This window comes from Brassica rapa, chromosome A02 (genome assembly GCF_000309985.2).
Source record: "Brassica rapa cultivar Chiifu-401-42 chromosome A02, CAAS_Brap_v3.01, whole genome shotgun sequence".
Lineage (NCBI taxonomy): Eukaryota > Viridiplantae > Streptophyta > Magnoliopsida > Brassicales > Brassicaceae > Brassica > Brassica rapa.
The window spans coordinates 16712239-16740231 of NC_024796.2; the positions used below are offsets into that span (position 1 = coordinate 16712239).

The 27993-nt window shown below is 34.8% G+C and overlaps 2 protein-coding genes across 4 annotated transcripts; both read right to left on the reverse strand.

Moving 5' to 3' along the window:
* Window positions 1-922: 922 nt before the first annotated feature.
* LOC103868180 (serine/threonine-protein phosphatase BSL1) lies at window positions 923-6186 on the reverse strand. Its single transcript, XM_009146278.2, has 21 exons — window positions 5856-6186; window positions 5728-5788; window positions 5559-5637; window positions 5399-5478; window positions 5219-5313; window positions 4939-5038; window positions 4786-4855; window positions 4506-4607; window positions 4229-4310; window positions 3975-4145; window positions 3725-3890; window positions 3442-3643; window positions 3175-3345; window positions 2803-3041; window positions 2641-2725; window positions 2465-2563; window positions 2191-2390; window positions 2029-2104; window positions 1802-1937; window positions 1570-1709; window positions 923-1254 (listed from the first exon to the last, which is right to left on the reverse strand). The coding sequence occupies exons 1-21, from the start codon at window positions 6058-6060 to the stop codon at window positions 1171-1173; spliced, it is 2643 nt and encodes an 880-aa protein (XP_009144526.2). The 5' UTR covers window positions 6061-6186; the 3' UTR covers window positions 923-1170.
* A 1173-nt stretch (window positions 6187-7359) lies between these two features.
* Window positions 7360-20596, reverse strand: LOC103868178 (nodulin homeobox-like). Of its 3 annotated transcripts, XM_009146276.2 has the most exons (18): window positions 19573-20596; window positions 18174-18233; window positions 17985-18017; window positions 16848-16961; window positions 16619-16774; window positions 16174-16257; window positions 15967-16095; window positions 15615-15824; window positions 15337-15468; window positions 15167-15259; window positions 14735-14887; window positions 14370-14658; window positions 14154-14288; window positions 13991-14060; window positions 13822-13888; window positions 13268-13693; window positions 13162-13196; window positions 12937-13084 (listed from the first exon to the last, which is right to left on the reverse strand). In XM_009146276.2, the coding sequence occupies exons 1-18, from the start codon at window positions 19600-19602 to the stop codon at window positions 13018-13020; spliced, it is 2283 nt and encodes a 760-aa protein (XP_009144524.1). In that variant the 5' UTR covers window positions 19603-20596; the 3' UTR covers window positions 12937-13017. The 3 variants fall into 3 exon arrangements, with proteins under 3 accessions (XP_033140647.1, XP_009144524.1, XP_033140648.1); XM_033284756.1 differs by having other exon boundaries at window positions 7360-13084; window positions 15967-16257; XM_033284757.1 differs by having other exon boundaries at window positions 13268-13690; window positions 15967-16257.
* Between the last annotated feature and the right edge of the window lie 7397 nt (window positions 20597-27993).

Sequence of the window (27993 nt, forward strand, 5' to 3'; positions counted from 1 at the left end):
GTGGTGGTGGAGAGATGTAAAGGGGGTTTTGGAGTTAAGAATCGAGAATGGGTGTAGCAGGCGTTTTGTTCTTATGGTGATATTTTTTGTTCTTTGCAAATTGTACAAACAAGAGATAGAGAGTTGTCGTTAAGGTAGAGAACACAAACGAGAAGAATGTAGTTGCTTTCCAATAAAAAAAACGGAAGAGTTTCAGTAGATAGGAAATCTAGTGGCAGAAGCTTTTCTGTAGACAGAAAATCCAGCAACGGAAGAGTCTCGATTATGAGAGTTTACCGATTTAGAGATTTAGGTTTTTTGTCAAATTAAAATAAAGAAAAAAAATATTCTTTTTTTCAATCAGTTTTGTCTAGTTCTAAAAATCCAACTGCAACATACGGTTGGTTACTATTCAGTTTGGTGTAATTGCAATTTGTCTCTTTCCATAAAATACACTTGCTAAAGTTGAGGCCGTAGATAAGTTGCTCTCAAAGTCCAAAGTGTCTTATTGGGTAATTGAAAACATGAAATGTGTCTTTGAAGGTAAATATTTCATCTTTCATTTTATGATTTTCAATGAGACAGCCGCAATCGTTATTCCATCTAGATGTTTGAAGAGAACCAAGTAAAGGTTCTAAACGGGCTAACCCGCTCGTTATTCAACAGCATTGCTCTCTGTTCCAAAACCACGAGTTATTATCGATTCACCTGAAAAAGTTTATTTGATGAACATCCGTGTATGATCAAACCCTTTGAAGCTGGTCGTTGGGTTAAATCTAATCTCCATGCTTCATGTGCTCTCTGAAAACAATTAAGTTAATTCACAATAGTGAATGTAATGGCTTACTGATTGCTTTAATCAGCCCAAAAGTACTTTTTATGTTCTAGGTTTGCCATTTACTATGATTTCATAGGCATATGCATAAACATAATACACCATATAGACTCACAGAGAAGAAACATATCTGAAAGTTTTCAGGAAGAAACAAAGTACCATACCATTCTCATTCTCTGTTACAGTAAGTAGGTTATTATATTACACATGTGCGGCAGAGTATGTGAACACTGCAATGTTGGAACCATTAACATCTTTTACTATACTTGTATAGAGTTGTACCAAATTCTCAATTGCTTCTACCTTGATGACTTCCAGTGAATTGTGAAAAAAAAAAACGCGAATGCAATTTAGTTTTAGATGTATGCAAGCGAGCTTCTGTCAAAGTCCGGTTGTGGCCTCCCTCGTGTTGGAGTAGGCGGTCTCTGGATATTTAGCTCCTGCACACAGATACTTTAGTTCCAGTGTCTGATTCTTTTTTAGCTACAACAAAACATATGTACAGCCTACATAAACTACTATATCGTTCCAGGAGTTATCAATTTCTCTAATAAGCTTGTTATAGGACCATTCAATTTATCTAAGCAAGTGACGATGCTGTGGATGCACACAGATGACTAGTAACTACGGTCGACTTGTTCCCGTTCACCAGCTAAAATAAAGACAGTGCCAGTGTACATGGTAGGAATAATGTCATGTTACAGAACTAAATGTGTTTCAGATTTAGACACAAAGACTGAGACATGTGTTGTTACCTGCATCCAAGCATCGTCTCCAGAATGTTCAGGAGAATTCTCTGGAGATAAGATGGGAGGTGGAAGAGGATGAATCAGCTTGGGAACAATCACCAGTCCTCTGCCAACCACCAATATAGCTCCCGCATTGTTCGCGGTTCCTGTCAGAAAAGAGTATCACCAACATGGTTTTATTGGTTACCTCAAGCCCATCCAAGAATACAAACATAGATAATTTTTGTTTTGTCCCCACCGCAGTAATTTGTGGCCGAGAAAAGCGTAATCAACTGCCCCTGTGCAAATCTTTCGAATCCATCCATTACACATTCATGGGCTCTGATAATTAGCTGTAGTTTATTCTTCTTACAGAACTCTGTAACTCGATCAGGCTGTAAATATCAAGACTTATAACAACCTCAGTGGTTGGTCCCAAAAGGATTATATTAATGAATAACAGACGATAAGGGAATGTGTTTTTACCCCAAACGTGACAAGTCCGGGTCCTCTGGCGTTTGGTCTCAAACCCTCTATACTATCATTCTCTGTAGGATCAGACCTATACTTCAAAAATATTAAATTATGACATGGTAATGTAAGATAAAGATATCAATATTTAAAGCAGGAGCATAAAGGACGTGTTACCATAATAAATCCATAAGAATAAGGGATCCAGCATCCATTGTTATTGGCCTTTCGATTTTTTCGATCTGCTCCACTGAACTGATTGACCTCCCAATCCCACCATGCATACATATAATTTTGTTCTCGATGAGAGCAGCCAGGGGAAGATAATTGAAAAGTTGATTGAATCTTGTCCACGCCCAGATCCCATCATTCTCTCCCTGATAAAAAAAAAAATGTAAAAAGCAGGCTTAGTCCACCCAAGCAGAAAATCTAGAGAAAAATGACAATATACCATTCTTTCTATGCACTCAAGACGGAAACCAAATAGGGCATTGATATCAGCAGCCTCGTGATTTCCACGAATCAAGTGAACATTCTCCGGATATTCAATCTGCAAAGGACCGACCGTAAACACAATTTATAATGAAACTAGTAATATGGATGATATGATATTAGGCACCGTCTTGCCTTCAATGCAAGCAGCAAAGTTATAGTCTCCAGGCTGTGTTGCCCCCGGTCGACATAATCTCCCAAAAATAAATAATCAATATACCTGAGGTTAATACGTTCAATGGATTAATGAGTACCAAAAACTCACATTATTCAATTGTTTGCTTAATTTAAACTTACGTGACATCTCCAGCTGTTGAAGGGAATCCATACTCATCAAACAACCGCATCAAATCGCCGAATTGCCCATGGAGATCACCAAAGACTTTAATAGGAGCTTTTAGCTGAAGAACCGTTTGCTCATGCATAAATATTTGTTCAGCAGCGTAACAGAGTTCCCCAACTTCGTAAGAATCCAAGAAAAACTTCCTATTCCCAGGAGGTTTCCAGTTTCGAGGTCTCAACAAAGCAGAAATGACCTGCAAGCAACGAGATCTGATAATTAGTAGATGCTAACTGGCCATTCAGGAATGAGATGATGAAACTAATATTACATGTTGTGGTTTCGGGCAGCCCTGGTATTCAAAGAAAAAAGAAAAAAAGAAATCATACCTTTTTATGCAGGCCTTGAGGAGACCTCTGTCGCGTGAACTTCTTGGTGGGTTGTGGCACATCGCTATTATTCATGGGAACCATCCGCCGGCTCTCGTTCTGAAACTGATCCAAGCTTAGCTGTCTCACCATGCCGCCTAGACTGCCTACCGTCTCCTTTGCTACCACAACCTATAAAATGAGGTAGTAAGTCCATTTTTTTTGGTAATCAAATGGATATAAAAGAAACCAAAAGAAACATAAATAATTGGGGATTAAGTAACATACAGCTCTTGGATGAAGCCGGACATCTCCTTCAGTTTCAGGATAATCAGTAATGGTTTCTACTGTTGGAGAGCTGCCATCAGATGCAGAGGGTTCTTCATCTAGAGAAGCAGAACTTAATTGTGCAGCTCGCCAAACAGAACTAGCTACTTGGGCTTCGGCCGCAGAAGCCTCCGTCAATTTCTCCAAGGAATTTTCATCCAAGCTGATAGATAGATATGTAACGATCGAACAACTTAGATAATAAAGTTAAAGCACAAAGGCAAGAAGAAGAGTGTAAGAAAACCTCATTCCTTCGGATGCTGGTTCAGAGCCTGAAGGAGGTCGTGCGGCATAAGAAAACCTGGGAGTAGAGCTTTGTTGGGTTCTATCTGATGATGCTGACAGAGGAGAACTGATGTCTGACTGGAATGTTGAATTTTCAGCGACTAGAAAATCGTCAAGCAACACATCTGCGAGGTGAATAAAAGTAGGGCAACTAAGAAAGGCATTCACTAAACTCAGAGAAATGCAAGTGTCCCAAGAATCAATTTAACCTCCTCTAAGACCACCATGTACATAGATACGGATACCAACTGATGCAGCACCATGGCGACAGCGTCTCATAAGTTCAAAAGACGGATCTTGATCCATTTGTACTTTACTGCCACGCGCAGAGGTCACTTGCCCATTTTTGTCCAACCATACACCGGCAGCAGTATCAAGCACTGCGAGAATAAACGAGTGAGTAACTCCAGGGGAGGCTTGTGAAACACCAAAATTACTTGGTAGGGAAACAGTCATTGAATACCTGCAACACATGCTTCAGCATCTATCACGCGGCCTCCTCTCAGAACGCCACCGCTGACATGCAATCTTGCACCTACAAATACCTGATGAGAAAAACAATCAAACGGATATGATTAGAGCACTGTATTGTCCATTGAAATTCAACTCCTCACCAATCCTTTTTTATCTTTCTTATACCCAAATAAGTGAGTTTCTAAGGCTACATACAACGTGCAGTCAGTCTACACTTGAGAACTTATTTTCCAAGGGTTTTGAAACTAGAGTAAGATTTAGGTTACCGCTGCATGCTGGTATCTTGGAGAAGGGGCCACACCTGGAGCCAGAGTCCATTCCCACTGACCATTTCTATGCATGAGTAAACCGTAAGCATCTCCCTGTGGCTGCAGATAGATGCACGGACCATGTTAAAGGGATACGCATGGAGGAGATGAACGTCTTAAAATTGAGACCATACCGCACAATAACCTAAGTTCGTAATTAATATATATATATATCCTCGAAAGAGAAGTCTAATACTTCCAATACACAGAAGAAAAGTAACGGAGAAGATAATTATACCACCCCCAAGGTGTCTCTTCCCCCGCAGAGTAAAAACATGCCATCAGAACGAGCACTGCCAGAAGCATACCTGTGCACAGGAGGAATATCGAAGTATGAAAGTTTAGGATGTCCTTACTACATTAACAATTCAAATGAAGTAGATTTACTAACATCCTAGCACTTGGTCGGTCACCATCAGGGTTCAATCTCTGCCATGCATATGGTTTCTGAGCTGTATCCAATGCCCAAGCGTCAGAGAGAGCTCGTTTCCCTGTTCCATACATAGATGAACAAAAATATTTCAACAGAATCTAAGAAGATATAAAGTCGAAAGCAAAAAAAATACATATACATATATCTAAGTAGCATTCTCTGATGGTCCCCATCCCTTACAGAGGAAAACAGAAATTATGAAGCAAAGCTAATGAAAAGTCGGATAATAAATCCTTACCATCATTTCCGGTGACGGTGACAAGATACCTCTGAGAAACTAAATCCATAACATGACCATAGCGAGGGCCTGGACCCTCCCCTTGAACTACCACCCTGGACACACAGGCAAGAATATAATACTGTCTCTCATCATCAACATCAATACAATAAATAGCAAGGCTGAGAAAGAATCTCTCACCTATGCCACTTGTACTTATCATTAGTCATGTCAAGAACGTAAAGATCATCCGTAGAATGCCCGGCTGGGCCAATGCCACCCTGTTAATCGACCAAACATAAACTATGTATGTGTCGACAGTGCTAACTGACAATTAAATGGTCTGATCATATAAAAAAACCTGAAAAACGACCATGGTGCCAACAGCAGCTGCGGCGTGAGCAGCCCTAGGGGAAGGAGGCTCACCAGCCGGTTTAAGCCTACACAAATCCGGTTTCAAGAAAACAGTAAACCAAAAAAAGAAAGAAAAACACATGAGAATGAATGTGTGTGTGTGTCTCTCTATTTACCTTGTCCACTTCCTAGTGAGAACATCATAAGAATGAACCGAGTTGGTGACACCAGCTAACCCTAGAAAACAACCCCCAGCATCAGATCAAAATCCGAGATTCAAGTTTAATCCATCAAGGATACTTACTGATCCCAGGTACGGAGGGAGAGTTCCCGCCCTCAATAGCGGTGGCGCCGCCGAAGAGTATGAGACGAGGGCCGTGAGTCTTGGTAGCTGCAACGGCTGTAAGTGTATGAGCGCATCTAGGACCAGGGGCGTCTTCTTCCTCGTCCCAAAAGGTTTCTATGGTTTTGTACTGAGGAGCTGGATGTACAAACGGTTTCGTGCCCATTGAAACCACTACTGGACCGCCCAGGAACCTAGAGATAGCGAATCACAGAAGGGAGACCACCGTACTGATCAATTAACTACTTGGAGGGGCGGGCGGAGAGAGACAAGCCATTTGCTGCTGAGCTGTAATTTAGTTCCCTTTTCTAGTCAACGGCTTTATTGCTGTAGTAAAATGTCGATTCTACCCCTCAGTATTTCAGATTTAATCATGTACATAACGGTAAATTTTTACTAACTTAAATTAATTGAGTCGACTTTCAAATATTATTGTTAGTAAGCAGAAATCCGCTCACAGTGAAATAATTTATTATATTTTTTATTGTATATTGTACTAAGAGATTTGTTGTATAATTTTTTCTAGAGATGGATATTCATATATCCGTTTGGATTCTATTAATCTATTCGGATTTTGGATTTTTAGAGTTAGAAATTTAAATCGTATCCAGATATTTACATCATTTGATTTGGATTTGGTTGGAATCATTGCGGTTTCGGTCCGGATTTGGTGCGGATTCGAATTCGGATACCCATCCTAATTATGTATTTTTTTTAACAAAAGTCTAAATATATTTAAATTCTCAAAATTCAAAAATAATATAATATAAAACATAAAAATTTGAATAATGTAAGACTAAATGTTTAAATTTACATAAAAATTAGTTCAAATTAAATATTTGGATGGAGAACAAATAAATATTTTCACTATTTTAAACATTTTACTAGATCATGACCCGCGCTTTGCAAACGCGGATTATTTTATGATGAATTTTTTTACTAATAATTAATAAATATTTTGTTAATTTGTAAGAATTTTGTTTATTTGAATTTTCTTTGCATTTAAATCAATGTTTTTAAATTTGACCCGCATCCGCGGTCAAATCGGTTAATCCGGTGATTTGATAATTCAATTTAGGTTTTAAAAATATTTATATTTATAAAAATCACTATATCCGAGACTAACAAATTGAACCGATGGATGCCCGATATATTAACATATCCAATTTGATTTAAATTGCTATAGTTTCATAATTTGCCACCTTTTAATCTAAATTATGAAGTTTATTGTTTTACAATTTTATTAAATTATGACATTTCTACAAAATTTTGATAAAGAAAATAATAGATATAATTACAACTATGAATATTTGATCATATTACTCCATTTTATATAACTTAATTAATTTTATTATAATTGTTTTGTGTAATTTTTCTTGTTAATCATTTATATTATAATCACTTTAAATTTTTTGTTAACAATTAGTATTAAGCATTTTTCTTTAGATAACATATATTTTGAACATTTTTTCATAATTATTTTTGTTATTATAGTTATTGTACACTGTATAATGTTTATATATTTATTTTTTATGTAATAGCTATTATTGAATTGTTATTTTACTTAAATAAATGATAGAACCATTATGTAGTAAATAAATAAAATAATATGTTAATTTAATTGATTTATCATTGATTGAAATATTTTTGTAGTATTTAAACCTGTAAACGTAAGTTTATTTATTTTCGTTTTTTATAATTTTTTGAATATTTTTTATAATTATTTAATTTATTTAAATATTTGGTTATTAAAAAGATAAGTTCCAGTATTTTATATTGTTTGGACATAAGATTAATTATAGTGTTGTTTGGGAAAATAGATAGTAGTATAAAGAAATAATTATATTATTTGGAAACATTGATAGTAGTATAAGGAAAATAATATTAGTGATTTAATGTAGGTTTAACTATAAAGTAGGAAGATGTATTTAATTTAAAAACTTATAAAATAAATGTTAGGTCCAACACAATGTTTCTGTTTTAATAATATAGATGTTATTTTTAGATATTTACGTGTGACAGTGTTGATAATTTTTAGATATTTTCGTATTTTTGAATATCTAATATATATAAAATTTAAAATAATTAACATATTTAAGTATATAACTCTGATTTAGATATTTTTGGTATCCAAAATATGTTAGTTTGGATCAGATTCGGATATGGTTATCTGGATATTAAACTTTTAGATTTATATGAGTACTTAATCAGTTTTAGTTTGTGTTTAGTATTATTTTCAAATCTACTTCGGTTTGGTTCTTCAGATCCAAATATTTAATCCAGACTTACTTTCTTCTATTAATATAAAGCAAAATAAAATAAGTGTAAAACAAATATTACCGGCTTATTTAACATACATAATTATTGAATCATACGTTAAGAATGCTAATAAAATGGTTGAGTGTCGTGTTAATATTGTTGGGCATGTTGCAAAACTAGTATAGTCTATAACCAATAACGTGTATTTTCTTATAAAATTTTTTTGGTAAATATAATAAAAACACGATACAATCAAGCAAAGAGTGTTAGAATTGCATGGAAAATAATGTGATATCTTTAGTCGGCACCTGAATTATGTTTTTTAATCGATTTAATGAATTTTTTTCTGGTAAACTTTTCTGATTTGATTTTTCTAGCAATTTGATTATGTTTCTAGTTCTTGGTCTGATATGAAAACTCTGTAAAGAAAATAAATATTTGGGTAAACTAAAAATCCAACTTTGTGTGTGGTAGTTTTACCTCAATTTTCTTAATTCATAACCAATCACAATTATTTATTGCCTTCGTGTTTAGAAACTTTAACCATGGCTAAGTTCGAAAAGATATGAAACTTTTCATTTCTAAAACACATTTTCATTCCAACATTTTAGTTGATGTGAATCTTAATGATTTTGTAATTTCTTTCTTTCAAAGTGATATTATTCAGTAGTTGTACAAAGAGAATTTCAGTTCACTAATACAAAGGTTAAAAATGCATGAACTAAAAATGAACCAATTTAAAAAAAATTAGTGTGAACACATTAAATTGTCTGCAGTGGAGTTAAAAAAATATTTTGTGAACGCATTAATTGTTAAATGATTGTGTGGCCGACACGTCAGCATACTCAAATTAAAATCGATGTGAGCTGCTACGTGTCTAATGTAGTGTGAAAGCATTAAATGACAATGCTTCTCTTTTAATATATATGGGATTACAATATGAAGGTCCATTTAGTAATTTTCAATTCCTCAATGTTGTTTATTTTTAAAAAATTTCTTTAATTAATCATAAGAAAAAAGGTTTACTCAGTCAACATTCTTTCCCGAAGCTCTGTCATCTCTATACAAAAAATAGATTTAGGGTTTGCTGGTGGTTGACTCCGGTGTGTCTCACAGCATCGGAGTCGAATTTCATTGTTCTGTTGTTGCCTTGTTGGGTGCTTTTGTTGCTCTCTGAAGATGTGGTGAAGATCCGACTTGGTTGATGTGTGTGAAGGTCCCGGCCTAGAGGAGCGTGGTGGCGCGTGAAGTTTGATTTCAGAGTCCGGTGGCTAAAGGCGGTTATTTTCTAGATGATGAAGATGTGTGCTGGTTGTTTCTAGCCAGCATCAGAATTTGCTTCTGCTTTGATTCTTAGATATGTTTGTCTTGTCGCTGGCCTTGTGATTGTGGAGTATGTGTCATCTGCTTCTTCTGGTTGTGCGTTTCTTTCCTATATTGAGTCTCAGGTTCTCCCTCATCATCGTAGTGGATTTTTGTTAGGGTTTTATTTAGTTTGTGGTGTCTTTGCTAGTCTGTTGAGATTTATCTCGACTAATCTGTCATGGAATTTAGAAATTGGCTTAGTTTGTCTTTGTTCTAGCAACGGTATAGTAGAACAGTAGTGGTGTATAAATAGCAGTTGAAGGTTTGTCAAGAAGAAGTGTTGGTGTCAGGTAACAATTCCATCTCCCAGTTTCCGAAGAGTCTTCCTCCTGTCCTTTGAATAAGTTTGTTTTCTGGTTTGGCATTGGTTTCTGGTTTTCTTCGGTGGCTTCTTCGAGGTGAGGCTTTGAGGCATCCAGTTGAAGGTGTGGTTGAGTAGTGAGTTCTCCTGTGATTTGGTTCTTCATGGTTTTCGTCTTGGTTTCATTTTAGAGGGTGTTTGTGGTCATCGAGTTCAGATAAAAGATCTTTCTCTTCATCGTATCATGCTCTCTTGTTTTGTGTCTCGCAAGACTTCCGCCTACTCGTAAGACAATTAAGTCTAGTTTTTTTACGTCTTGATAGGTCATGGTTTAGTTGAAGGATTTCAGTTTGTAGCTTGATGTTTCAGTTGGTCGTTATGGTCTGTTTCTTGGGCTGTCGTTTCCCTCTTCTGGACTTGGTTTCCAAAGAAGTTCATGTGTTCCACCGACATTAGCATTCCACCCATATATTTAACAAGGTTATCAATGAAAATTTAGTTGAAAAAATGGTTTCATCAAAATTTATGTCATTTACTTAGTAGTATTACAAGATACACGAATAATTCTAAGAAAATCATCTATATTTTAATATAGTTTTGAAACTTTAAAGTTTGATTTTATCTCCTTTAAGAAAACTCTATTTGCATACTTTTAAAGAATTTTGATATATGGTGTTTTTGACATCTTATATATATGTTTTCTAATTGGTTTTCAAGTCTTTATCGAGTCTTCCTAGTCTTTTTAGAGTCATTACATGTCTAGAGTTGTATATGAGGGAAGTAAGATCATCTGGAGCAAAAAATTCATAAAGAACCCGAATTGAAGATTTTCACGAGCGGAACAACCTTGCAGGCTGCTCTCGAGCATGCGGAGCACCCGAGTGCATGATCCTGTAGGAGAGATTTTTATGGAAACTTATAATATTTTGGGATTTTCCCTAATCATCCCAATTTTCTCTCTAAGCCGTCAGGAACCTTGACATATATTCTCTTCCTCTTTTCTATTATTTTCTACGCTAGTTTTTGAGAAGAAACCAGACCCTAAAGTTCCATTGTTGCGATTTCATAACTTGTAAAGGGAGAAGGATCTCGGCATTCTTGAGAAGATTCATGAACCCTATCTTATTTGTTTCTTGATTCAGCATGTTTTCTTTATGTATTGTCTCTGTGATTTTTCTGTTTATGGCTGAGTAGTCGCTTGTTAGGCTTAGGGTGTTAGGGATCATGGATCAATGAGCTAGACACAAATAGGATTGTTATTCTTTGATATCTCTATCTATTGTTATGTTTACTGCTTATGTTAACTGGCCATTTAATATCTGATCACAGGTTTAATCTAATCTTCAAAAGTGTTTTAGGTTGTTAGAAAAAAGCATAGATAGGCGATTTTTCCTTAGCCAACGATAGCTGATGTTAAGGCAAATCGTGAACCAATTGAATCTGAGCTTAAGGCTTGTCATCATTCTCTAATCCAAATGATAGTTTAGGCATTAAGATTGCTTGATAAATTGGTAGACACCGCGATAGTGGGTTTATCTAATCTTGTTTTTCAAGTTCTAGATTGACTCTTATTGTCTTTATGAACAGTTGTGTGGCTCATGATCCTATGTATCCTGATGAATCACCATGAACCTAGCTCTTTTAATTATCTGAAAATCATAAACCAATTTGTTACGTGCTTTTACGATACTTTAATCTTAAAATCCCTACATTGTTTTAGCTTGATATTGATCCCACATAAATAAAGTGTAAACTAGTCCTCTGAAATTGAATCTCAAATACTACATCTACACTATTAGCTTGCAGTAGTAAAAGACACAATTTTAGTGTATCAAGTTTTAATTGATTTTTATTAGCTATAAAAGCCTTAAATACAATATTCTAAAATTAGTTTAGGAAATATCCAAAACGACTTTGTTTGAAATTCGATTTATGAATTATTTAAATCGGTTATAAATCAGTCTAAACCTATATAAATTGGTTTAAATCAGATAAATCAAGTAATAATATTATTGAAATACATAATTTTTTAAAATTTATTTATAGTATATATAATTTTTATAATTCATCAAAATAATTTTATAATTAAATAAAATATAAAACATTTAATATAAATATAAAAATAAATTAATAATTTGTTAACACTTCAGTTTCGCTAGTTCCCTGAACAATCCGCTTATTCGCTAGTCTTTTACAAAACATTAGATACCGCCTGTTTTTAGATAACCATACTCTGTTTTTATTCATTCATATAAAAAATTTCAATAGAGTTACTGTTACCTCACGGAAAAATTATACTTTTCAAAAGAGTTAATGCTAAGAGATCTCTAATGTTAATGTCCCGTAAAAAATGTCAATTTTCTGACTTTTATTATCTTCATTATTTAATACCAAGTAAGAACCGAAGAAATGAACCGGAATCAAATCGAAGAACTGAATTAAAACCGAACCAAAATATCTGAAACCGGAATCGGTTTAAATTAAGAAGGCTTATTCCACAACAACAAAAGCACCTTTTCATTGAAAAGGAAAACTTTATTGGTTATACCTTCAAATACCCAAATAGTTCTTATATTTCTATATCTGAAATAACCGAACCGAATGGATACCCGAATATATAAAAATATTAATTATATGTAAATATAACATAGCTAAATATATATTTATAATTTTAAAAATATATTAAGAATATCCAAAAATATTTAAAGAAAATAAATTATTATAAAGTATCTGAGATTTTTATCTGAATCACCCTAATTATTCGATTGTTTATCCAAAATACCAGATATTTTTCCTGATTTACCCAAAAATAACCGAATCGGAACCGGAACCAAATGAAAACCTTTTTTCTGGGTATCTTTTGGTTCCTAATTTTACTATCGGAACTGAATCCGAACTAAAAATAGGCCATGTAGTAAATGGATCCTCTAGATCCCTAGCCGATAACCGAAATACCCAAACCGAACCAATACCTAAATGCCAGTATCAACTGTCAAAAGTATTAACCTTTATCTGGTAAATAACTAGAGAGTGACAGAAAGAGACATAGCTCATCAAACATAGAATCTTTCAAAGTTAAACCAAAAGAGAATCTCTACACAGTTTAAAGAAAGTAAAATCAAAGTCAATGCAACTGGGTCTGATATACAGAAGCTTCTTCATATCCCAAGCCACTCTCATAACTCCAAACCTCAGAATTTACTTCTTGCCCTTGCTTGTTTTCCCTGACATTGCTCTAGCTATTTTGGCTCTTCTGTTATTCAGCCTGAGACAAAAGAAAACTAGCAATGTAAGATCAAGAAATAGTGATTCTATATGTAGCTGAGAAAGAGAAGCAAGTACCAGTTCTTCAGCTGCATAGCTGTAACCCTGGGACCCTGCAAAACCGCATAATCAACAAGTTCAGAACCGGTTGCAAACTAGTAAGATTTATCATTCTTGCACTCACATTTTGATTTAACTTCTCAGCACATTTCTTTATCCAAGCTGCACTTCGCCGCATATCAGGTTCATCAACAATGGCCTTCTCCATCATCTCCACTTGATCATCACTCATAATACTACGCTTCCTTTTCTTCCCCTGTTTCTCATCCTCCTTCACCTCTCCAGATCCACTCCCTTTAAACAGCTCATGAGCCAGCTCTACATCTCCATCTCCATCTCCATCTCCATCTTCAACTAAACTCTTCCCTCTATTAGATCTTGTATCCAAACTACTGGTTTCAAGATTGCACGCATCTGCGTCGCTCTCCTTCAACCGTGGAACTATTTCCATATTCTCGTTCACGTTATACTTTGTGGCCGCACCTTCCACTCGTACATTAGGTTCCTCTGAAGCTCTCTCAATGTTAAGATTTAGCGGCTCTTTTCTCTGCTGCTTACCAGAACAAAGGTAAAGTTAGATAAAGACACAACTTTCTCAAACATAATAACACATGTCAACAAAAGTTAAACTAAACATGCAATTGTGACGACCATACAAGAGAGTAACAAGCTTTTCACCTTCACCGTAGCTTGACTTCCCTCAAACTCCGAACGGATTAGAGGTTGCAACTGTTTACAGAACACCCTGCAGATGACAGTAAAATTTATATTAATATCAATGGAGATACAAAAATGTTATTTACTATTGTCCTAGGTAAATTGTAAAATGATTGAAAGGTTCTATCACCTAAACATCATTAAATCTTTGACATCGAGGCCATTAGTGATCAAGAAGTCTGCATGACGCAACAGAGAACCTACAAATAGAAAAACACCCATCAGAATGAAATCACCAAAAATACATTGTAATAAGAAAGAAACAATGGATGTGTTGGGATAAAGGTACACACATATGTTTCTACAAACACTAGTGGCTCTTTGTGCCACCGGAGTATATGAAGAGTTTGGTAACTGAATCGGCATGCTTACAGGATCCTTTCGCAATCCACTGACAAAGGCCTTAATGAAACGGTTCCTATCCTCTTCTGCGGGTTTCATCAGCAAATTCATTTAGTAAGAAACAAAGGTATGCAAACACAATATGATCCAGGAAAATAAAAAATTACCTATGCAGACATCCGGAGCGAAGCAGTGCAGATTTGCCATAATTTTAATAACTAAGGATGTTCTTTGATTCGCGTATGAAGACATGGTGAGGTTATTTTGGAAATTAAGCTTGAATTGAGGTACGTCGAAAAGACTAGAAGATGAAAATACACTTAAAACCCATCCAGCTGATTTAAACAGATCGTAGTCTAGTGTTGCATCATCCTCCCTTGAAGAAAGAGCAGAAGAGCACAACATTGACACGAACTCTTCATGAGAGAGACAAAATAATGCGCTGAGAATCGTACTCTGTAGTTGAGATCAAACATCCATCACACATCAAATCAAAGACTATTGCAAAAGCAGGGAAGTACTCAATACTTACAAAATGATCGGTGAAAAAACGTTGAAAATTCGAGTCATCAGAGAACACCTCAGCCAAGCGCATAGCATTAAGTAGCACAAAACCCATTGGATACTCATGAGAAGCAATATCATTGGGAGAATCAGAAAGGCCAAGCTTCAGCAAGCTAAGGACCTACATTATGGATAAATCAACACTAAATATGTCTACACTTACTGCACATATATTACTTTCATAGAGAGAATTGAGGAACAGAAAAGTACTAACAACTTAATTTAACAACATATGCCATTGAGGAAACGGTAGGTTATCACTAAACCAACATGAGCCTTTAGCAGTGAGGCTTGATCTATTACTAACTAGATGTTACACAGTATTTGAAACCCAATTAGAGATTGTCAATCTGTGTGGAGTTTTCAATTTTATAGAAGAACTCATTTTTAAGACACTAACCTCTGAGGCAATAGGTTGGGCTAAATGCAAGTTTCCTGCACGTTCAAGCTCGTCAAGGAATGAGACACTATCCGCCTCAAAGATATGGTGCAACTGCAGGAACATAAAGTTTTGGTATGAGTTGAAGAGAGTAGACAGAGAAACACTGTCCTAAGTTATAATAGACTTACAAGTGAAAGGACTTTTGCTTTTATTCTATACATGGAAGCTACTGTTGTGGCTTCTTTAACAAATCCAGGTGAAACAGATAGTGATAGTATGGATTTAGCTAGCATAAGAAGACCACCTTTTCCACATAGCTCCTGAGAGTAGAATACCAGAAAAACCTATCTCTCTGAGAACCATTCTCCGTAATATTATTATTATAAACATAAAATAAATGTACAAGAGATTAGTTAATATAAAATTGTTGCATGTCATGGTTTAATAACGAAGCATCACAGAAAACCTTGTTTTTAGCGACACGCTCGCTAAACAATTTTTCTTGGCATAGAGAATGAAGGAACTGCAAAGCAGCTTCAGCTTGTTGGCAGTGAAACTTAGCGGACTTTAGAGGACACTTTTTCGGGTGGTCACTTCCCCGATACAGTAATTTCGCTTCTAAGGATCTCACAACATTGTGAACCGCTCCAAAAGCGGTTTCTATAAACAAATCAACCTAGATGAGAAACATAAGAATCACATCAACGTAGAACACAATATATCTCAAAGCATAAGCATGATCATATTAATTTCCCACGATATATTATTTCCACATATTGGGATTTCAAGCACACATCATATGGTAAAGATCATCACACCTTAGAGTGGGCAAGCAAGACTTGAACAATATCTACGAACTCAGGAGAGATAAACCCGTGCAACAGGTGAAGAGTAGAAGCCACCATTGTAGCTTCTACCAATGATTCGTTATCTGACTTCCAGCTTTCCTGGAAAATAAAAAGAAGTGGAGACGAATCACAATATGAGAGACAGAGAGAAACAGCAAGAGACAGAGAGCGGTGAACCTTTCTATTACCGCCGAGAGCTACCATCGCATTGATCACCAGATCAACCATCATAGCTGATAATACACAATCATCTAGCAAGACCTACAACAATATGCAAAAACATAACATGCATTTCTCTATTACTATTCCATTACAGTTTACACATAAAATTCAACTCTTTCTAAGAGCCTCTCCAATTTTATCTGTGTATATTTACCTCTATAATAATCATTAAAGACAAAACTACTATATCACACTTTTATTTCTTCTTCTAAAAAAGAATTGCTAATTTTTACTCTATTTATATATAAAGAAATATCATTCGGCTATTTTTTACTCTATATCTAGAGAAACTTATTAGTTCAAATCACATTTCTATTATAGAATTCTTCTACTTTGTTTAGAAAGAGAGAAAAACTTAACAAAATATATAAGAAATGGTTTAAGAATATAAAGACCGAACCTGGTCGAGTTTAGAATGACGAGATGTTAACTCGCACAAGGTATGCAACAGTCTGATCCCAGACAACAAGTACTCAAACTTGTCATCTCTATTATGAGCCTTGATCACTGCTAGGAGGTGCACAGGCAACGCTACTGCCAATTTCTCAACACTAATCTGAAAGACAGACCTCGAAATCAGTAATGTATCAACAAAAAGTGGAGAAGAAACACAGAAAAGCGTATTGCACCTTCTCTACATTGTTATAATAAATGCAGAAGTCTTTATTGTCTTGAAGAAGCTTATGAATCTCCAGAGAATCTCGCCAATGCAAACCATTCACAGCTGGTATTAAGTGTTTAGCCTGCAACAACATATGTCAACCACAGCTCAGCCTTTTGTTTCAAGAAAACCCACTTCCTAAATAACTTTTTTTTTGGTCAAATCGTAAATAACTTCTTTTTTTTATATATAACTCGTAAATATTTTTTGTTCACTAAGACAAGAAAATGCTTTTTACTATCAAACTATTTTTCTTTGTGCGAAAATGTTAAATTCTCTATTAATTTTGATAGAACTTACGAAGATATACAAGACAAAAAATCTAAACAAAGAAAAAAATCAAAAGAGTAGTTCAAAAAAAAAAATCAAAAGGAAAACATGGCAACAAGAAAAAGCAAAAATGAAGAGTACAATCAAAAACGAATCAATATAGTTTAAACATTTCTAGGGTAGTCAATTACGAGAAGTAGAAACGAATGGTTATCAATAAGGAAGAGACCTATATTATTAACAAACAACATTTAACCGCTACTGTTAGTTGTTGTCGTTAGCAACTATCAAACGAATATGACTATAATATCAAGGAATGGATTACAAGCAATCATAATAGTAACAATCACAGTGATTAATCATTTGTGTACATGAACTTCCCATGAAAATGGAAGACCTCAATATATAACTATGATGCATTTCGCAATTAAGGAGAAAGATTCGATACTAGAGTAGATTATTTATTTATTTATTTGGCTAAAAGAGTAGAATGGATTATTAGTAGCAATAAAACTTTCTTCGACTATGGAATGGGGAAAGAACGACATTATTCACTGGAGAAGAGAACAAAATCACTTGTGTTATTGACTTCGAAACATCATTGTTGTAGCAATCCGTTTGTGGAACGAGTGACAGTAACAAAATCACTTTAAATTCATAAAAATGATTAAAAAATCCTTAAAACTTAATCTCATTAATTCATTTTTAAGTTTATTCTTTATATATAGCCTTGAATCTTTTGTAAATATCATTTTTATTTATAGATCAATAAATTTGAAATTTTATTAAAAAGAAAGAAATAATAAATCATCAAACATTTACAAAAAATACTTACTGTATCAGCATCTATTGTTGACGCTCTTTTAATCTGAAAAAAAAAATCAAAATTATGTAAGAAAAAATTATACAATCACTTTAAATTCATGATTTTTTTAAAAAAAAATCACCTCTGACTAGAACTAGCAGATCATTTATACCACAGTTGCAATAATAAACAAGTAAACATTAAAAGAAAAATGTTTACTTTATGAGCACATATTGCTGATTTTCTTGTCTTCGAAAGTGTTGTTTCACGCAGAGCCTCCTAAAACACAAGACCATACAACATCTGTAAGTAAATTAAAAAACCAAGATCAAGATAAAATATTGACCGCAGCATTTATATCTTGAAAACCAGTTTCAAACATAGTATCTGATATCTTTTTTTTTTTTATAACCTTGGTTTGATCCAAAGACTTTCTAGATCTAAGAATTAATCACCAAAAGACCCATAAAAATATGAATTTTCTTGCCACTTAAAGCGTTTATGAATGACCAAGGAGCATCGAACTCAGGAGGGAAGCTCCAACTGGAACTCCTTCACTACTAGGCCAAGATATCTATGATTAATAAACCTCAAATATCTACTTTTTCACGTGCAGAAAAGATTGCTACGAAAGTGACCAAATATAAAATGGTTTATATAAATGTAAAAATATTTGGAACACTTCAACTATTTATTATAAAGCATCTAAAAGTTAGATTTACAGTCATTTAATGCTTAAGGATACCTACATATTGTATAAGAGTTAAATAGGGGTGAACGTTGGAGTATCGTTTGAATCAGACTTGAAATTTTGAGTTTTTGATATTAGGCTCATAAATTTCACTCAATTATTTTTAATTTTTGTATTGGGTAGGTTCTTTTTTGGTGTGATTCAGATAGGATTTTACATGATAGCTGAAATTACCTAAATGTCCATAGCAAAATATTCAAAATTATATAAATTATATGAAAACCCCGATAAAACTATCTAAACTATTCAAAAGTATATGAATCAACAAGAAGTTCAATACAAAATATCTAAAATCTCCTAAACTCCTGAAATTAGGAAGTGGTTTGAAAGCTTCATTCATGAGCTATCTTACTAAAGGACCTTAAAGCACTTGAAAACTTTAAATTACTTAAATTTAGGTAAAAATAGGTCAATGAGTTTAAGCAATCTAAGGTCGTTCGGATACCCGCTCAAATTTTTGTTCGAATGGGATATTATCCCTTAGCTGGAGTCTTTAGTGTTATGCTCCATTAAACAATTGGATTTGGATTCTTTTGGAATGGGTTCAGATTCGGATTTCAGATTTGATTTTTTCATCTGTGCAACCCTAATCTTGAAATCAATTATTATTAAACCACTAGTTCACAACACATAAATAAAAGACAATACATCAGCAACCAAACTAATCTAACAATATATATATATTACATCAAATAAACAGACACCCACATATTTGATTCTTAACAAAATTTCATGATGAAAACATGTTCAACACTTCAATTAATTGTTATTATATCAGGTATGATATCGAAACTGAAATTTCGTAAAGATCTGATAAGCTAAACTAGGGATATTTAGTTTCAAAAGAGAAAAGAAATATTGACATACCCGAAGCGAACTTTTTGGAGGCGGCTTCATCGTGCAACATAAGAAAACCCTAGAAGCGAAGGATAAGATAAAAGGTTTGTGTGTGTGCGCGCTATATATACTAATGATAAAGTTGACTAAATTAATTTTCTTAATAAAATTTTAATTCTATATTTTCACTGAAGGAGAAAATAAAGTAAAATGGGGAAATAAATAGATATACTGTAAATATAAAATATTTCTGATTAATATATTTCATTACCATATTAAGAGATAATTCTAGTTTAAAATAAGAATATCCACCACATATAGTTTACTCTTGAAGGTAGATAATTTTATTAGGTCAACATTCAACTATTTCCATATGTCAATTGAAAAACTATTCATTAGTGGTTAAATTTTTTAAATTTTTCATTTTGTATTGTGAGATATATTTGTTACTCATGACATGCATTTTTATAATATAACATGAAAATGTTAGAATTTATGTAAGAAAATGAAGCTCAGAGTGTTTAAGTTATGAACTAGAGTAATTAACCCGGACATACATGCATGTATTTTTTTTTTTTTATAAATGTAGAATTTTAGTTTTACATTTTAGTGTTATTTACTGTGTAACTCTTTAATCTTATTATTTAGATCTTTTATTAAAATATTAATATATAGTGATTTATTTTATATATTTTACTTTTTATTAATTGTTATTAAGCTTTCGAGTTTGGTAGAATAAATTCATAATCTGAAATAATCAAATAGAGAATATTCTTTAAAATATGTTTTTGAAGATATATATATAGCTGTAGATATAAAAATTTAACATATGTTAATAATTTTATTTTTGTATAAAAATATTAATGGTGAAAGATAATTTATTCAGATGAAAGAATTTAAAAAGAATAAAATAGGTTAATTTATCAATTTAATATACTTTTTCGTATCAAATTCATATAATATTTTTATTTTAATATAATATAGACTATAATTATATATATTTTTTAAATATCTTAGAATTATTTTTGTTTTATAATAATTTTTGTAACTAACAATAATTTATATTAATATTAATATTACTAATTAGAAAAATAACTAATGCATTATTTAATAAAAATATTTAAAATTCTTGATAAGATTTTGTTAGATTTCTTCTCATATATTTATTATAACTAAAAATAAAAATCAAATATATAGTTCAAAGTATTTTTTTCTATTAATATCCGTCTTGATTATTAATATCTTATAGAAATATTATATATTTAATTAACTATTATAAATAATCAAATATGTATTATTATTTAATTAAATGGTCATAATATGACTTATTAATAGTATATGAGAAATAGTGACTCTATTTTAATAGAATATATATATGCTTATTAAAATGATAAATTACGGTCTATATACACGAAAAATTAAACTTTGCCAGATAAATATTTACTATTGATGATAGTATTATATTGTCATCAATATATTCTTCCCCTTATGTACTAATAAATTTTAAGTAAAGATGGAATATAAATGTGAGTTTTATCCAAATTGCAATGATATGTTCAATATATAAATATTGTATATTATGATGTAAAAATATCTAATATTAAAAAAATATATATGAATATCATATCATATATATATATATATTTTTTTTAAAATTCATACATATATCCATAGCTAATAGTCTACAAGAATGAAATATAATATTTGTTAAACACATAATAGAAAATTTAATTAAAAAAAATATTTATCATTGTTTGTGCACTTTTTCAATTTTTCATAGTTTAGGTACACTCAAGAATGAACGATAAGAATGTTTTCTTAAACCCGACAATACCACATAATATGGTGCTAAAAATCGGTCTAGGCGGCAAATCAGTCTTAGCCAAAACAATTTTCTTCGAATCTGATTTACACGATTCTAATCGGTTTAAATTTTTCTAAATCAGTTTTTACTGTTTTAAATCAATGTAAATTGATTTAAATTGGTCTAACTAAATATTTTAAATTAAGCATTATTGTTAGTACAAATCCACAATTTCGTCTAATTCTTTTGTTTTTGTATATATAATTTTGATAATTCATCAAAATAATTTTATAATTAAAGGCAAAAACTAAAATACCTAATAAAAATGTAAAAATAAGTAGAATTAAATCAGTGATTCGTTATCGCCTAGGTCTTGACTAGTTCTAGAATAATTCGTCTAGCCGTTAGTCCTCTATAAATTGTTTAGTTACTGTCTAGCAATTTTTGAACATTCCCACATATATACAAAGTCAAGAAACACAAATAACTATAACCATATACAGTGGTGGATGTAAGAAGGGAGTAGGGGGTCAGGTGACCCAACCTCATTTTGAATAATATATGTATTCCTTCAGATAAATAATGTACTTATCCCATAAAATAATTATTTTAACCCCACTAATATTAAGCACATTAAAAACAAAATTCTAAAATACCTAACTAAATGATTAAATGGATTCGCGGAAACCAGTATCCATTAATTAAACTTGAGTTTATAATAAGTTACAATAACAATCACTACCTTTTGTTGGTTAATTAAAAATTAATTAGATTATTTTTATTTAAGAAAATATAAAGTTTAGAGATAGGAGTTTAAAAATCATGTCTTTGTCTCTTAGGGGGGCTTATTGTGTTGATGATTTGTGAGAATTTTATTTTTTGTTCAAATTTCTCCATATTGTATTAGTATTTTTAAAATTTCTATCAAGCCCCATCTTATTGGATTAATCAAGAGTTGTCTGGAATTTTTTTATAGTTAGTTTTATTTGATAGTTAGTTTTATAGTCAAAATTCACTAGAAACAAATACCACTGAGATCGTATTCAAAATAAATAAATAATATTATTATTTAATCTTCTTCATTTAATTTGAGTTAGTTTTCATATTTTTAAATCTTCTATAGTAGATACTTTCACTGGTAATTATACATTATATTTTATTAACTTAAAGATTTATAATTAAGTTCCTAAATTTTAAAGAAATATTTTAAAGAAATGTATTTTAATAATATATATTGACTACTGTTTATCTTCATTTTTTAACTTCTGAATTGAATCGAATCAAAGAGGGAAACCTCAAAAAGGTACAGACGTACTCACCTAACAGAAAGGTTGCAGAGCTAAGATGCATAATCTGGACATTGAGAAGCTTGCGGGACTTACAGGTACCCATAGCAGTCATAGCATCAGATTATCGTGAAGTAATAGAAGCAATCAACGCCCAGCTGCAATGGCCACGGTCGAGTCTTATTGAACCAAATCAACCAGCTGAAAAGTATGTTTATGAGTGTCTCTTTTGAAGAGGAGAAGGTATCAGCGAATGGGATAGCTCGGGATATTGCAAAGAGCGTACTGAAAGATGGAAGATTCCAATCATTTCTAGCGTTGGGAGTATTGAGGGACAAGCATCTACATGATTGATATCGTATCATCTAGATTAAGATAGTGAATATATTGTCATTTATTATAATCGTGATACCCTAGCTTCTCTTGATGTATATAACTAGTTTCTGTACATTCTTAATAAACCAATCTCTTCAATATATTCTTACATGGTATCAGAGCCAATAGATCTTAAAACTTCTCAAAAAAAAAAAAAAATTCATTTTTCATTTACGCTCTTCTTCTTCTCCAACATGAGTTCCTCGACGAACAACTCCACCGCTGGTGTTACTGAGATTACCATCAACAACCAAACCGTCTTTGCCATCAACATGTCCAACGTTACAAAACTCAACTCCACCAACTACCTCATGTGGAGCCTCCAGACTCATGCTTTGCTCGATGGCTATGACCTAGCAGGGTATCTTGATGGTACCATTGCTTCCCCTCCACCAACTCTAACCAATGATGATCAGATCGTGGTCAATCCGGCCTTCTCCTTATGGAAGCGCCAAGACAAGCTGATCTACAGCGCCTTGATTGGAGCCATATCACCTTCTCTCCAGCCACTTGTTTCCCGTGCTGCAACTTCCTTTGAAGTATGGTCGACTCTTGCCTCCACCTATGCCAAACCAAGCCGTGGTCACATCAAACAACTCAAGACGCAGCTCAAAAATTGGAAGAAAGAAAACAAGACAATTGATGTCTATCTCCAAGGTATTACAACACGCCTTGATCAGTTGGCTATTCTTGGCAAGGCTGTTGACCATGAAGATCAGATAGATCTGATCCTTGAAGGTCTCTCAGATGACTACAAAACAGTAGTGGATCAAGTTGAAGGCAGAGATCTCCCGCCCTCCATAACAGAACTCCATGAGCGTCTTCTGAACCATGAGGCGAAGCTCCTTACTGCAACAGACGATGTGCTGGCTCAAGCTCCGATCACTGCGAACGTTGCTCAACATCGCAACAACCATAGCGCCAACTACAGAAACCAGAACCGGCCAAGAAACAACAATCAATGGACTCCGCAACAATATCAACAATCAAACCGTAATGACTCTAAGGGACCAAGACCGTACCTTGGCAGATGCCAAATCTGTGGTGTCCAAGGACACAGTGCGAAGAGGTGCACTCAACTTCAAGCCTTTCAAGCTACTTCACAGCAACCACCACCAACCCCATTCACTCCGTGGACTCCAAGAGCAAACTTCACGGCTGCCAACTCTTACAATCCGGCTACCTGGCTACTGGACAGTGGTGCCACTCATCACATTACATCAGACCTCAACAATTTGGCCTTGCATCATCCGTACCAGGGCACCAGTGAAGTGATGCTTGCTGATGGATCCACTGTGCCAATTCAACAATCTGGTTTCACAACTCTCTCAACCTTATCTCGTCCTTTACAACTACCACATGTGCTTTATGTACCCAATATAGATAAGAATCTTATTTCTATCTATAAGCTATGCAATTCTAATGGAGTATCAGTGGAATTTTTCCCACAATCTTTTCAGGTGAAGGATCTGTCAACGGGGGTCCAGTTACTATGTGGCAAAGCTCAGAATGAACTCTATCAGTGGCCTCGAGCAGTACCACAAGTGAACACGGCCTCTCTTCCAAGTGCTAAGGCCACACTTTCTTCGTGGCACTCGCGTCTCGGCCATCCTTCTACTTCAATTCTAAACACTGTTGTTTCCAGTTTTTCCCTTCCTGTTTCTTTACCATCTCAAAAACTCTTATCATGCAATGATTGCTTCATTAATAAAACCCATAAACTACCTTTTCATCAATCTACAATCACCTCTATACGACCCTTGCAATATCTATACTCTGATGTGTGGAGCTCTCCTATTCTATCCTCTGAAAATCACAAATACTACCTAGTCATTATTGACCATTTCACCAGATACACATGGCTCTTTCCCCTCAAACAAAAATCTCAGGTCAAAGAAACAGTTATCGTTTTCAAAAATCTAATTGAGAACTTTCTTCAGGCCAAGATTGGTACCTTTTACTCAGACAATGGGGGAGAGTTCATTGCGCTCAGACAGTATTTTCAGATGAACGGCATCTCCCACTTGACGTCTCCACCTCACACTCCAGAACACAACGGCATTGCTGAGAGGAAACATCGCCATGTGGTCGAAACAGGACTTACACTTCTCTCCAAAGCTTCCATCCCGAAGAAATACTGGCAGTTTGCGTTCGTCGTTGCGGTTTACCTTATAAACCGTCTTCCAACGCCTCTCCTTGAGCTCCAATCTCCATTTAGCAAGCTCTTCGGGAAATCACCAAACTATAACAAGCTGAGGGTTTTCGGATGTGCCTGTTACCCATGGCTTAAGCCGTCTACTCGTCATAAGCTCGAAGATAGATCTGCAAGATGTGTGTTCTTTGGGTACTCACCAACCCAGAGCGCCTATTTGTGTTATAATGTCGCCAATAATCGGATGTACTGCTCTCGCCATGTCCAATTTGATGAATTCACTTTCCCGTTCTCTGATTCTGATACGCAGTCGCCGCGATCTCTGACTACAGACACCGACACGGAACCAGTATACACGCCAACTTCAACAGCTTTGCCGCTAAGACCCTCGTCGCAGGTTCCTCACCCGGCTGTTTCTTCACCAATGCAACCTCCGGCGACAACCACGACGAATGCTCAGGTATCGCCTTCTAACTTTCAAACTCCTTCTGTTTCTTCCTCCTCTGAGCCCACTGCTCCAACTCAAAATGGGCCGCCACCCACGGCCCAGACTGACCAAGCCCACCAGATAATTTCAACCCATGCTCCCATAATTCCACAATCAAACCCAAATCCTGATGTCTCTCATATCCAAAACGAAAACCAGCAGACCAATCCAAACCAGACCCAAACCGTCCCTCCTGTAAACCCAACTACTGAGATATCAAACCAACAACCTTCCCCAAACCAAACCGAAACCACAAATTCTCAATCCACATCTTCCTCGCAACCTCCTCCTCAACCTGAAATTACCAACTCTCATCCAATGTCTACAAGAGCTAAAAAGGGAATCACCAAGCCAAATTCCAAATACCTTTATGCCATAAATCTTACCGACAATACTGAACCCAGAACCATCATTCAAGCGATTAAAGATGAGAAGTGGAGGAAAGCTGCGACTGCTGAATTCAACGCCCAACTCAACAATCACACTTGGGATTTAGTTCCCAAACCTAAAGGAGATGTGACCATTGTAGGCTGTCGCTGGATCTTCACCATAAAATATAACCCCGATGGAACTATCAAGTGTCACAAAGGTCGTCTGGTCGCGAAAGGCTACAACCAACTGCCTGGTCTTGATTATTCTGAAACATTCAGCCCCATCATCAAGTCTACAATAATTCGAATTGTCCTTGGTGTAGCCGTGGATCGAAACTGGCCGATTCGTCAGTTAGACGTCAACAATGCGTTTTTGCAAGGCACCTTATCTGATGAAGTTTACATGTCACAACCTCCGGGCTTCGTTGATCCAACAAGACCGCACCATGTCTGTCGCCTTAGGAAAGCCCTCTATGGCCTTAAACAAGCTCCGAGAGCCTGGTATGATGAACTGCGATCTTTTCTTATCAGTATTGGATTCACCAACTCTGTCTCAGATACGTCGCTTTTTATTCTCAAAAAGGACAGATCACTCGTATACATTCTTGTATATGTTGATGATATATTGGTCACAGGAAATGATAACTTCATCATTCAACAAACCCTTACGGCATTGGCTCAGAGGTTCTCTGTCAAAGATCATGAAGAACTACACTATTTCTTGGGTATTGAAGCAAAACGAGGACCACAAGGACTTCATCTCAGTCAGAAACGTTACATTCTCGATCTACTTGAACGCACGAACATGCTGGGGGCCAAACCCGTAGCTATCCCAATGGCGACATCTCCTAAACTCACTCTACATTCAGGATCGAGTCTCACAGACCCAACAGAGTATCGCAGGATTGTGGGGAGCCTTCAATATTTAGCGTTCACTAGGCCAGATCTCTCGTACACTGTCAACAAACTGTCACAATACATGCATTCCCCAACATCGGATCACTGGAATGCAGTTAAAAGAGCGCTACGTTACTTGGCTGGCACGGTTGATTATGGTATCTGTCTCAGACGAGGTAACTCTGTATCATTACATGCCTTCTCGGATGCAGATTGGGCAGGAGATGGTGATGATTATGTATCAACAAATGGATATGTAGTTTACATAGGGCATCATCCGGTGTCGTGGTCTTCTAAGAAACAAAAGAGCATCGCTCGTTCTTCCACGGAAGCGGAGTATCGGTCTGTAGCAAACACTTCCTCCGAGTTGATTTGGATCACTTCATTACTTCATGAACTTGGGATTCCACTTACGGGAACTCCAACGATTTATTGTGATAACTTGGGTGCCACATACTTGTGTGCTAACCCAGTGTTTCATTCTCGTATGAAACATGTTGCATTAGATTATCATTTCATCAGGAATCAAGTTCGATCAGGTGCCTTACGTGTGGTTCATGTCTCTACAAAAGATCAACTGGCAGACACTATGACCAAGCCACTTTCAAGACAATCATTCACTTCAGTTATTGGCAAGATTGGAGTGATGAAGCTTCCCCCCTCCATCTTGAGGGGGCGTATTGAGGGACAAGCATCTACATGATTGATATCGTATCATCTAGATTAAGATAGTGAATATATTGTCATTTATTATAATCGTGATACCCTAGCTTCTCTTGATGTATATAACTAGTCTCTGTACATTCTTAATAAACCAATCTCTTCAATATATTCTTACAGGGAGGTCCAGCATGGCTTATAAGATTAATGGGCCATGTGCATATTTTTTTTTCTTCTGAACATTGATGATCAACTAAAAATTTAGACTATTAATTTGTAAGAATTCCAAAAATGAGGATACTATAATAACAAAAAAAATTAAAATTAAAATTAAAATGCGGGATCATGTACTTGTGTATATTGTCAGCACATCTTGAGAGCCGGCACTGCTGTTCACTGTAGCAGAGTCACTGTTCATC

Excerpts from the sequence above, each read along its gene's own strand:
- LOC103868180 (XM_009146278.2), bottom strand. The coding sequence starts at position 6,060 with ATGGGCACGAAACCGTTTGTACATCCAGCTCCTCAGTACAAAACCATA. Across the intron at positions 4,311-4,505 it reads CAAGATACCAGCATGCAGCG|GTATTTGTAGGTGCAAGATT; the intron begins GTAACCTAAATC and ends TTTTCTCATCAG. Across the intron at positions 4,146-4,228 it reads TGCTGAAGCATGTGTTGCAG|TGCTTGATACTGCTGCCGGT; the intron begins GTATTCAATGAC and ends TTATTCTCGCAG.
- LOC103868178 (XM_033284756.1), bottom strand. The coding sequence starts at position 19,602 with ATGAAGCCGCCTCCAAAAAGTTCGCTTCGG. Across the intron at positions 18,234-19,572 it reads CTCCAAAAAGTTCGCTTCGG|GAGGCTCTGCGTGAAACAAC; the intron begins GTATGTCAATAT and ends CTTGTGTTTTAG. Across the intron at positions 14,061-14,153 it reads TAGTGTTTGTAGAAACATAT|GTTCTCTGTTGCGTCATGCA; the intron begins GTGTGTACCTTT and ends TTCTATTTGTAG.